This window comes from Vicugna pacos, chromosome 16 (assembly GCF_048564905.1).
Source record: "Vicugna pacos chromosome 16, VicPac4, whole genome shotgun sequence".
NCBI lineage: Eukaryota > Metazoa > Chordata > Mammalia > Artiodactyla > Camelidae > Vicugna > Vicugna pacos.
This window is the reverse complement of record NC_133002.1, coordinates 34,926,457-34,938,722: the sequence shown is the minus strand read 5'-3', so window position 1 is coordinate 34,938,722 and position 12,266 is coordinate 34,926,457. Positions and strand designations below refer to the sequence as shown.

Below are 12,266 nucleotides of genomic sequence, written 5' to 3'. Positions count from 1 at the left end.
CCAGTCCCCTCAACAGAGGGCTCCTGCCTCCTCCCTCCTCCCCAGCCCCCCATACACGGAGCTTTGCAGCCAGAACACACATGTACATGCACACGCACACTAACTCACATGCACACACGTGCACACACAGACACATTCTCTGCCAGGCAGGGTGCCCTCCCCAGAGTCAGGTCTCTGCTGCCCCCTCCCCTGGCAAAGGCCTGGGCCCACCAGGGGTAGCCCCCTCCCCCATTTCTGGCCTTCTAGGCTGGGGACAGGCATCTGGCTACGGAGCAGTGGGAGGCAGGATGGCGGGGAAAGGCCCCCCTCCTGGCTTACCAACCTGGAGACTTTAAACAGAGGGAACAGAGTCCTGGAGGCTTCCCTCCCGCTGCACGCTGGAGCCCTGGGTGAGGGACAGGAAAGGAGGAAAGTCGTGAATGAATGCCCAGAGGAGAGCCGGAGGAGAGGAGCTGGAGAGAGGAAGGGGCCGGGGCAGGGCTCCCTGGGGGATGGGCCTGGGCGGGGGCCTTGGGCCAAAGGGGCGGAGGGGACAAGGACAGAGCAAGGCAGAGCCTCAGGAGCTGTCCCTATGGGGGTCACTGAGAGCTGGGTGACAGGCAGGATAGAGACTGGGCGTTGCAGGAACAGCAGGGGCTGAAGGGGCAGAGACACAAGTGGGAGACAGACACAAGGACAGACAGCACGACAACACAGAAAACATGGGGTCTCCATAGTGGGGTCCCCAGGACAGACAGCCAATAATCCAGGCCTGGTTCTCCTCCCAGAAACAGGGGCAGCCTCTTTACTGGGGGCCCACACAAGATCCCCAACGACAGCACCTTGGGGGCCCATCTGCCTTCCCCAGCCAAGGTCACCACATTCTGGAAGGCTGGAGGGTTCAGACCCTGCCGTCATCGCTCTGCTGACAAATCCCTCCCAACCTAGGAAACCCCCTTTGGCTCCACTCACCCCCTAGCCCTGAGGAAGGGTTCCTCCTCCGCTTGCAACAGAGCAAACAGAGGTACTTCACACCCAACCCACATGCACACACTCTCACTGTGACAGGGGCTGTGAAGGAAAACGGTGCCCCTGCCCAAACTGCCTGCAGCCCGATACCTAGACCCACCCCACACCCACCCCATCCTAAGACTGGCAGGGTAGGCCCCCCTCAGCTGTCCATCATGCTGCCTCCCTCCCACTCTGCAGGAAGTCCTCCTAACTGTGCTCCTCCGTGGTGCAGCCATGCCCATCTACTGCCTTCCATCCCAGGGAACGCAGCATTAAGACCCTCCCTGCCGAGAAAGCTGTGGCCCAGGCACCCTCTCAGGCACAGCCCTCACTTGGCTGGCTCAGACCCATCCACACCCACATCCTGTCTGGCTGCACGCATTCTCAGAGCCCCCTGCCAATCTCATGGTTCCAATTTTCCCACCGATTACCCAAGACGCAGGCATCCTGGGGAGAAGCAGCTGCTGTGCCCAGATGTTGGGACCATGACTGGGGGAAGCAATCAAGAATGTTCACTAACTTCTCTAGCCCCACAGGGCTTCCTGGACAAGGCAGTAGGGGTTGGGGGCGGGGCATGGAAGGGGCTGATGGCCAAAGGGGCACAGAGTGGGGACAGGAAGACTCAGGAAACCCAGCTTGCTTCTCACCACCAGCCTTAAGTGGCAGCTCCAGGGGCTCAGCCCCGGATAGGCTGAGGTGAGAATCTGGTTTTTAGATAAGACCCAAGAGGTGTTTTCATGTACGTCCAAGAGAATGGTACCCCATTCACTCATGCAATTGGACAGTGAGGAGGAGGATGAAGACAAAGACATTACTATTTACTGAAGGTTCACAATGTGCCAGAAATTCTGCCTAAATTATCTCATTAATCCTGGTACCCACCTTATGAGGAAACCACTGTTATCGGCCCCAACTTACAGATGAGGAAACTGAGCCACAGAGAGGTGAAATGACTTGCCCAAAACCACACAGCAAGCGAGTGTCAGGCCTAGGATGTGAGCCCAAATCTGTCTGACTCCAGAGCATGAGCTCTCGACCCCTGAGCAAAACTGCTTCCCATCCATTTTCCCCAGTCTTTGGCAGTCTCCCATTCAGTGCCCTCTGGGAAGTTCTGCCTAAAGTCTAACTTCTTGCTAGCTCCAGCATAAACTAGTTTTTACGGACAATAAGTGGAGGAGAAGGCTTCGCTTCAGTCTCTTTCTGCCTCATCCTAGGAGTGGGAAGCAGGTCATTCTAACCGTAGGCTGCAACTGGAACAGGGATCAGGAGAGGGGGATGAGCCATTGGGTTCAGGCGAAGTGAGTTCAGGATCTCCTGAGCTTCATCTTCAAGTGACTTCTGGCTCTCTGGGAGCACCTTTCCTACTCTCCCACCTCCATCATGGAAGAGGCTCCAGGAAGCCCTTCAAAGGCCTATTCTTGTTTTAATATCTGGAAATCCTCTAAGCACCCAGTCTAGGAGGAGCCTAAAAAGTCAGGGGGCACAAATCCAGAGTCATTGTCAGTCCTAAGGGCCCCAGCTTTTCCTCAGCATCCCAGTTTCAACTTAGAAGGAGGTTGGGACAAGAATGGGGACTCATCAGGCCAGCCTGGCCACTGGGTGGGGGCAGAGTAGGCAGAGGACAGCCCAGGAGAGGAGGCAGAGAGGCCCGGATGTGTCTTCAAGGGCTTCAGTGAGCTGCGGAATGCCTTCCCGTTGACCTGGGATCGTTAATTCTTCCCCAATGAGGCAGATGCTGGTGTCTGGGGTGTTGCCACAGATGCCTGCTGTGTCTGCATTTATCAGACGCCCTGGGGTCTACACACACACCCTCCACCTCCTATCTGGTCCACAGACATCTCCAGGTAGGTCTGCTCCATAGGGGTCTCTGGCTCTGGGAATGCCCCTGTGGGATGCTGGGTCTGGGGTCTCCAGCCTGCTCTGTGGCTGAGGTGGAACAGAAACCGGTGTGCTAGGGTGGGAAGGTTTGCTGAGGGTAAGGCCAGCGTGTGAAAACCCAATTCCTTCCCAATCTTAACGCTACTCCATACCGGGATATGCAGGCAACTGGGCCAGGTGGCGGAGGCTACCAGGAACCAGGAAGAGGTGTGGGGGAGATGAGCCACCAGCTGGTAGCGCCTCCGCAGGAGAAAATATGGACTGGATTCTAGTCCCCGGCTGGAACGGAGTGCGGCAAACCCTTTTTTTCCTGGAGTGGGAGGAAAACAGCAAGTAGCTGAATTCGATAGCCCCTTCCTTATCTATCCTCTGGGCTGAGAGGACAGATTTAGGCAAGGTGTGCCTTCGGAGCAGGAGGGACTGTTTGTAAGGCACGCACGCGTATGTGTGCGTGCGCGCGCACTTGCGCACACCAATATTCTTTCGGGCCAAATCTCCATTTTTTCCTGGTTTAGCTGGAGCTAGGAAGTATCCTTCCCACCCGCTGTGTGGCGAGGCATGTATTATCTCAGGAGAGGGGAGGTGGGGAGAATCTGTGACAGTGGAAAGGACCTTAGAGATTCTCTAGTTCCACTCTCTTCTCACACCAAGGACACCAAAGACCAGAGAAGGCACCTAACTTGCCCAAGGTCACACAGCAGTAGGGGATGCAGGCAACCTGACAACAGTCGGATGCTTGCTATTTACACTGCACTTTACCTCTCTGCCCCAGGAATCAAAGAGTGACTTCCCTGTCCTCTTCTTTTCCTCAGCAGCCCTGAACCCCTCATCATCATGGGCCCCTACACTCTGCCAAGCACCACAGCCACAAGAGATTAGACTCTACCAAGCTCTTTAGGATGGCCCAAAGGTCATGCCAACCAGTCCCCTGCTCTTGGGTACAATACTAGCCTACTCACGTTCATATGCACTTATCATTGAGGTAAAACATGCACAAACACCACCTTGGCGTGACCACCCTTTAGGGACTGGGAGGTTTCCTTCCCATCTAACCTCGACTCCTCCTGCTGCAGCGGGGGCCTGTTTCCCCTCCAGCTGTCCTGTGCAAAGTCAGGGGAAAGGGGAGAAGAACAGGTTTCCTGGCCTCCAAACCCTTCTGTTTGCCCACCTGCAGCAGAGAGGATGGGGGCAGGGTGTCCCAGGGTGGGTGGGCCCCGAGCTCAGTGCCTGCGTGGGGTGTGAGGGTTGCGGTGAAGCAGCAGCCTGGGTGTGGGAGAAACAGCTCTTCTGGGAACTATCCTTCTGACTCCTCATCCCCTGCAAAATCCGACATCTCAGGATTAGGGGAGGGTCTTCTCTGGGTTCAGAGACAGCCACTGTCTCCCTGATAACCTTTATTGAGTGTTTATTATGTGCCAGGTACTTTGCTGGACATTTTCATCTATTATTTCATCTAAGCTTCACAATTGCACGGTCAGAAACTAATCTGTCCCCTGGGTCAGTTCCTCCCTAAGACTAAATCTAACCTTAATCCCTCTTGCTGCATTTCCTCTGGACCAGTCTCCCTGGGTGGTAGAGGGCATTTTTGTTCCTGTCTTCAGAAATCCTCACCCTACTCAGTGGCCCCACCTTATCTTCACCAGGCTGCCAACCTCTACCCAAGGCTTGCCCCGTGGGATGGGCATCATGGTGGTGAAAGGAATCGGGGCAGGTTGGGGCCTGAGATCCAGGGTACTGGCCTGTGCCAGACTCAAAGCACAGCCCAGGTGGCAGGGAAGGACGCCCTGGGGGTCGTCCCTGTGAGATCAGGTTGGGCTGATGGAGCTGGGGGCCAAACTGAGGGCAGGGGTTCTTACAGGGAGTATGAGGCCTCACCTGTGGTGTGGTGACCAGGCAGGGCCCAGAGATATAATGATTTGGTTCTCTCTCAGTGGCCATCTCTCAGTTCCAACACACACATACCCAGAGCCCAGGGCCTGAGCAAAGTGAGCAGGTGCACAAGAGGGCAGGACTTGCCCTGGGCTGTGGGAGGCAGCTGAAACCCGAGGAGGGACTCTTACACCTACCTAAGTTCCTGGCATCTAGAGGGTGCTCAGGCTCTGAGAATGAAGGAGGCAGACCCCTAAACCCCTCTGCCAGGCTCAGTGGGGTTTCACATACCCTGTGGTAGACACAGGCAATCTTTAATGAACTCACATCCACTTGGTTTTCCTGTTTGGACTTTTGGAGCAGAGTGATGAGGGCAGGGTCCCCTCTACTAGGGCTATCCCCCCATCCTGCCTCCAGCAGAGCTGGAACGCAGGAACCAGACCCACCTCCCCAGGGAATGCTCAGACCTCAGCTTCCACCCCTCTGGGAGATTCCAGCAATGACAGCCTGGGCCAATGGGCAAGGGCAGTCGGAATGGTGGGTGGGACTCTGGTCTCTGTGGGTGGCACCCTCCCCTTCAAGCAGGCAGCATTAATATATGCAAAGCACATGCAAATCACCCAGAAGAGAGACACAACATCGGTGGAATGTCAGAAGAGACCTTGGAGATGATCCAACCCACGCCCCCTCATTTCACAGGTGAGGAAAGAGGCCCTTGCCAGGAAGGGACTTGCTCAAGGTCACTCGGACATTTGGGCACTGAGGAAAAATCTTAAGGAAGTCTCTCTACTCAGTCCCATGCGCTTTGCACGACAGTCTTGCCTTTCATATGAGGGGCTTACAAGACGGTGAAGGGGTCACAGAGCCTGTCTGGGTTTCCCTTGGACCCCTCCCTTCCCCCTCTGAGCCTGCAGACAGTGTAGTGGGTGTGAGGGGAACAGTGGACAAGGGTGCAAATGATGCCTGGGCTGTGGGTGACCAGAGGCATGGAGAGGCCAGAGGCCAGAGGCTTTGGTTTCCAGCCGCCAAGCAGTAGAAGGCGGCAGGAGAACTCGTGTCTGAAGCCCAATGTCAGGGCAAGGTGCCCGCTGCGTGCGGGGAGGGGGATGGCGCCTTCACTACACACACATCCCTAAGTGCTCGGCAGCCCCCTTCCGCCTGGACTCTGATAACTGTGGCACCTGACAGACCATAATAGTCAACTGGGGCCCGTCCCTTCCATCCCTTCTGTGGCTGTGGCTGTGGCTGCTCTCTACCCCACCCCCCAACCTGGCTTCTCAACCTTCCAGACAGTCCTAGAAAGCAGGACAGACGCTGGGGAAAGAAGACAGACAGATGGGAGGGGGCAGAGAGGAAAGGGGAGACTAAGGAGCAGAGAGGGGAAGGCGAAGAGGAGAGAGAGCAGGAAAGGCAGAGCAGGAGAAATGGAGGGGCAGGGAGAGGGGACACATAGGGGGGATGGGGGAGTCTGAGGGGTAGACCGAGGACTTGGGGAGCAATGGAGCAGAAGAGGGGCTCCCGGTCTGTTTTCCGGAACTGAAGGACAAGGCTGGAGCCCAGGCCGTGAGGCATAGGAGCCCCATCGAGGCCCCAGGCTGTCTAGCAGGAGTGGGGTACCATGTCCCTGCCCCTCTGCCCACCTCCCCAGCAAATCCTCAAGCGGCTGCCAGGAAATCAGTCCTCCCTCCTCTGCCTCCCTCCCACTCTTCTCCCCTCCCTCCCTCGGGGCAGGCAAGCGCTGCTTCCCAGCCAAATCCAAAGCCTTCATCTCCGCTTTTCAGAGTCGGGAATGAAAGAAGGGGAAGCGAGTGCAGCCCTCAAACCCGCTGACGGCCAGATTTTTATTATCTTTGCTCGAATGGGCCCTAGGAAGCCAACAAGGGATTCTTCAAAGAGCATCTGAGTGGCTCATTGAAGCCTGCACCTGCACTGGCCTACCCGTGACAGGCAGCCAGGGCTTGAGGGGCACAACCTGTCCCCCACCTCCCACCAAACCCAGAGACCAGATGGGGGGGCTGCCAAGAGCCTCACCCTCAGTTCCCTGTGCCTAGGCAGAGGCCACTCAGTCAGGTAGCCAAGCTCAAAGGCCAGACTCAGGCCAGCTGGACCTCTGAGGCAGTCTCTGTCCCTCTCTGGGCCTTGAAGGCACAAACGAAGGAAGAAATCGGATCTCCTTGCCAGGGCTTGGAGAAGATAAGTGCTTGGGATTCCTCGAAAGAGAAGCTTTTATGGCAAGCCCTAGATCCCTCCCCTGAACTCTCTGCCTGCCCCACATCCATGGGGCCCCTTCAGTGGCCTCCTGACTCCCTCCCAACCACAGCTGCCCTGTTGTTCCTGAGCCCCAGGCCCACTGTTCAGGATGAACCTCAAACCCCAAACACAGCTCCCTCAGTTCAAATCCTCCACCCCATCTCCCTTCTTTCCCTGAGACCTAACCTGGGGTGACAAGGCTAAAACAGACCTGGTACTTCAGAGCCCAGGCCCCTCCTTCCTCAGTTTGTATTTTGTCAGAGAAAGCCAAGGTTGGCACTGGGCAGACAGCAGCCCTGCCACCACCACCCCCAGCTCTGACCACACCGGTGAGATCAATGCCCACAGCCCAAGAAGGAATCAATGGCTCTAATTAAACCTTTTTTCCAGGGTGGGTCCCTGGCCAGAGAGAGAGAAAGAGATCATCAGAGGTTCTGCATCCCAGCACCAACCTGGTACCCTGCACATATTTAAGAAACTTGGAAGCCAGCAGGAATCGGGCCAGAAGACCCCAGACTCCCCTGCATTAGGCCAGCAGAAGGTATGGGGTGGGAGCAAGGCTCCCAATGGCTCATTCTCAGGGACCCTTCCCCTAGAAGAGCTCCCCTTCTCCACACAGTACTGCCTGAGGACCACAGTTGCTTCTTCCAGATCTCCAGAGCACATGGGGGACCTACATCTTCAGCCCAGCCCTGAGGGTCATCACAGAGAACTGGCCATCACGGTAAGGGCGGAAGGAGCAGGACTGGGGAGGGGTGCGCTGGACAAAGACCCTCTTGTCCCCAAGGCGGGGTGGCAGGAAGCCAGGGCAAAGCCTTTGCACTTGCTGCCAATGGTGCCTGGGTGCCAGGCAGTCTGGGTGGAGGGGAGAATCTTATTCTTGGAACCCCTTCCCCTTATGCCCAGAGCCTTTACCCCCAACCCTTGCTTCTGCAGTAGGCCACCAGCTAAGTTTCTGCCCAGACAACTCTCAGCTTGCTTGGAACCTTCCTTCCTGTACGAATGCTGGGCACTGACACTTGCCCAGAGTGGCCCCAACACCAACTAGAACCCGCAACAGCCCTCACACATAAACCATAACTGTTCCCAACATACAAACACACGCACAACCATGCCAGAAACCACCACCATCACAGCTGCCAGCAATGATGACAGAGCCTCACATTTTCACAGTGACAGTCTCTGTCAGATGCATCACCAATTCTTTAAGACCAGCAAGAGGGATAGGGAAGGGAATGAGAGAAACTGAGGCACGGAGTTAGCAAAGCGGTTGGCTCAAGGTCACCCAGACCAAGCTATCCAGAGTTGGAAAGAAGGTATCCTACCTCTCCCCTCACCAAAGTGCTCAAACCCGTTATCAAGGAATATTCAGGCCCACAAGCCTGGAAGTCTGGTCATCTACCCTCAACTCCCAGCCCTCATCTGTATTCCCCTCCCCAAAACAACAGTGTCTCCAACATCTCCACTTGAAAGACTCTATCCAGGAATCCTCCGCTGGGGAAACCCACTTCTCTTAAAGTTGGGGGCTGCAAGACTGCCTGATTTCATAGTATTTGGGGACAGGGACTGATAGTCCGGGATCTTCTCCTCGAACAATCCCTGTTTCCGCTCACCTGGCTCCCCTCGGCCCCCGGGGTCCCTCGGTCCAGCCTCCTCCCTGGTAGATCGGGCGCTGCCCTCCGCTGTCCTCTCCCACCAGGCCAGGGCAAAGCGCCGCAGGCACTGCCAGGGCTGCATGGGGAGAGGTGGGGCGGAGGGGCTTGCACTAGCAGCCGCACACGCCCCGCCAGGCCCTGCCAGCCGAGCTGCGGAGGCACCCGGCCGGCCCCCTCTGCTTCCACCAGCATCCTGCTGCCCCCACCGACAGGACTCGGAGCTGGCCCGGGAGTTTCTGACGTAGCAAGGGGGTGCGTGGGAGGGGAGGGTGGGCCAACACGCGTCCCCTCCCCAGCCCCGCCCTCTGCCGCTCAGCCTCCAGCAATCCCTACCTCCTCAGTCACCCTAAATGCTCTCCCCAGCTGGGGGCGCCCTCCCCTGCCCTCTGGTCTTTACAATGGGAGGGCTTAAGATCAAATGGGCCCTCCCCCAGCCCCTCCCCCTCGTGGCCCCTCCCTATCCGCTAGCGGAGCGGGGAGCGGGTCCCCAGTTTCTGCAACTGCTGCCTAGGCTCCGAGGTCTCCAGGGCTAGGGCCTCGAGGTGAGGGGGGTGGGGAAATACAAGCTTGTATCCTGGCAACACAGCCAGCCCCAGAATATACTCATCCCCTTCCTTCCCCGGGGGGCTGGCGCAAAGCGCCTACCACCACCATCCAAGGGCGTGCACCCCATTCTGGGACCTGCGATTAAGAGAGGCCTTTGATGTTCCCACCACTTCTCCATCCCCTTTGCCTCCCCTTGCGTCCTCTTCGTCCACCTGGGATGGACCACTCCCCTCCCCCACTCTCCTCACTATCCATCTCCCTTCCTCTTCTCTCTCCTCCTCCCTCCTCCACACAAGACCCTTGAAATTTTAGCCCCTCGGGCCCCCTCCCCCAGGCCTCACGAGGCCCTCCCCACCCGCTCTCCAGCCGCGCCAGTGCCTGACCCATTCTCTGGTCCCAACACTCCTCTCGCCCGGGTCTTTCTCCCAAGCCCCGCGCGCCGCGGTCCCCTGCCCCCCACACACCTGCGTCCCGAGCATCCCTAGCCCAGCCGGCCGCCGCCTCCCCGGCCCGGCCGCCGCCCCCGCCCCCGGCCGAGGGGAAAACACACAAAGAAAACAGAAATACCTTCCACTTAAGCATGGAGGCACATTAGGGAGGAGAGAGACAGGGACATGCCTTGGGACGGAGCGTTCCCCATCGGGCGGGGGCGCGGGGGGCGGGGGCCCCGGGCCGGCCTGCCTGGCTCTCGCCCTCTCGCTGCCTCGCGGGCTCCTCGCTGGGCCCCAGCCCCGGGGCGCGGTGCCAGGCGGGCGGGCCGGGGGCGCGGGCCCCGCCGGGGTGGACCAGCTGGGAGGGCGCCGGCGGCCGGGCGTGTGGGTACGCGCGCGCGCGGGCGTGTCACCGAGTGTGCGAGAGCGAGAGTGTGTGTGTGTCTGTGTGTGTGTGCGCGCGCGCGCGCGGGCCGGCGCGGGTGTGTCACTGCGGGCGGGCACGCGCGCGGAGCGGGCACGCGCGTGTGGCCAGAACGCACAAAGGGCCGCTGGGGTGGCGGGGAGCCGGTAGGGGAGCGGGCCGGCGCCTCGCGCCCCCCAGCTGCATGGCGGGATCTCGCAGAGCGCGGCCGTGCCGGGGGTGCGGGGCTCACTCACGCTCCCCTCCCCGTTGCACCTGCTTCTCCCACCCCAAGCAATCCTCACTCTACGGTAAAGACAAATGCCTAGGACCCAGAGCTGGCCTCAGAGGAGGGGGCTGCACCTCGAGGGTGGGGAACTTCTCAGTCTCCAAGCCCTCGGGTTGGAGAAGCATTTAGAGAGGGACGGGGCAGGGAGAGACCGGGGGACCACTCTTTAGCCAAGGTGACCTCCGAAAGCCACAGTCGCCCTATGAAGAGAAAATCTGGACCCTCCTCTGCCTCTGCCGGGAGGACCCCCTCACCCTCTCCTTAGACGCGCCTCAGCCGAGGGGACCCAGGACCCCGGCGCCCCCTGCTGGGCTATCTCCTTGCCCCCAGCTCGGGTTGCGGCCCCTCCTGCAGGAGTCTGCTAGAACTGCAGGGGTCGGTGCTGTGAGTGAGGGGAGTTGGCCCAAGCAGGACCCCAAAGGAGGGCGCTCCAGCTCCTGCCCCTTCTCACGCCGTTGCCACCTCCACCGAAGCCTGCAGAGAGCCCCTCTGCCCCATCCCTGCCTTATCCCCACCCCGTCCCACCTTGGCCTACCTGTTGGCTCCACAGACTTCTCCAGGTGACTCTGACCCCTCCTGTTGTCCTGGTTGCTTGCTCCCTCTCTCTCTCCAATTCTCTGTCCTGTCCCTTCTCTCCCAAGCTTCTCTCTGGGAAGGGAAGGTGGGCCGAGTCCGCTGCTCCTTGTATTTACTCCAGACATTACCAAAGCCAGCTTAGATGAGCAAGAAAGGGGAAGAGTACATGGCTGCGCTATAGGCCACCAGGCAGAGTGGCAGGCAGGCAGAGGCAGGAGAGGAGACCCCACCCCAAGTAGCCCGAATGACAAACCGGTTTCCCCACTTCCTGGTCTACCCAGTTGCAGCCTTAATCTAGGTTCTCCCACTTTCCTTACCCCTGCCAGGCCTGCCCTGAGCCAGCCACATGCCTGGCTAGGGGCAAGTCCCAGATGCCCCTTAGAGATTATTCTCCAGTTGCAGTAACTTAGGTGGCCCGGCCAGGATAGGAAGAGGAGGGGCCCTTCCCAGCTCCAGTGGGACAGCTCAGGAGGGCAGCCAAGAGCTGTGTCCGGACATACTGTCTGGGCTCACGACCCCAGCAGTCGGCACCCTGACTGCTCCCCTCCTGGGCCAGCTGCCTCTCCCTCTGCCAACTGGACGGTGCCCATCTTTTGGCCTTTGAGCGTGCTGTGGGCACCTGTCCAGCTCCCTGCCTGGCTGCCTGCCCAGGATGGGCACAGAAGGAAGCAGGCCCTGTGTAGGGGAGGGGTCAGCATGGGAAGAGGTGTCTTCCCTTCAGCTGCATGGACACCACCTCCTAAGCCTCTCAGAGCCCAGAGGCTGGGGCCCACACTGCTGCTCCTCCATCCAGGTCCCCCACTCACCTACACAGGACCCTGCCCTTCACCTCCCCCTCAGGTTCTCCCCATGACACGAGGTCTCTTCCCTTCCCCACATTGTACCCGCCTAAGAGGAAGGGAATCAGCAGGTACTTTACCCTTATTCTCTAATTTAAGCCTCTCAACCATCCTGCAGAAGTGGCCATTTTCAGCCCCATTTCAGAAATATAGGAGTCGAGGCTCAGAGAGGCATAGCCCCTTGCCCAGTCCAAGAGCAGCAAGGGTGAAATTCAAACCCAGACGTGCCTGGCTCCAAAGCTCCCAGCCTCTCTTTCTCTCTTTTTTTTTTTTTTTAAATCACCACCATCATCATCTAACCCTGTGGGCTGCCAGAAGCAGGGACTACCATCTGACACCCGTCTCATGACCATAAAGGACAAGAAGAGAGCTGGGCTCAGGAACGTGGCTGAAAGTTAAGACAGTTATTTATTTCAGGGTTAAGGAACTGGGCGTTAACCCCTGGATGACAACTGGAAAGATGCTTGTCCCCTCACATGGAAGTTTTTCTGCTCTTTACACTAAATGCCAAGAAGCTACTGGTTTGGGGACTTGGAGAGA

General features: G+C 58.5%; 1 protein-coding gene across 13 annotated transcripts in view; it reads right to left on the bottom strand.

The window, feature by feature from the left end:
* Positions 1 to 11,114, bottom strand: part of SRCIN1 (SRC kinase signaling inhibitor 1) — a 69,824-nt gene extending 58,710 nt beyond the window's left edge. For 8 of the 13 annotated variants that reach the window (XR_012059612.1, XR_012059613.1, XM_072938828.1 and 5 more), the window contains exons 1-2: positions 10,847 to 11,114; positions 323 to 385 (exon numbers count right to left, since the gene is read on the bottom strand). Coding sequence is in view for 10 of the 13 variants with exons in the window: in XM_072938828.1 (XP_072794929.1) it covers positions 323 to 385; positions 10,847 to 11,012 (229 nt within the window). In the remaining 3 variants the exon portion in view is untranslated. Of the gene's footprint in view, positions 1 to 322; positions 386 to 8,600; positions 8,857 to 9,755; positions 9,955 to 10,846 lie in introns of those variants that run through there. The other 5 variants (XM_072938836.1, XM_072938837.1, XM_072938832.1 and 2 more) reach the window with 4 other exon arrangements.
* Positions 11,115 to 12,266: the final 1,152 nt, after the last annotated feature.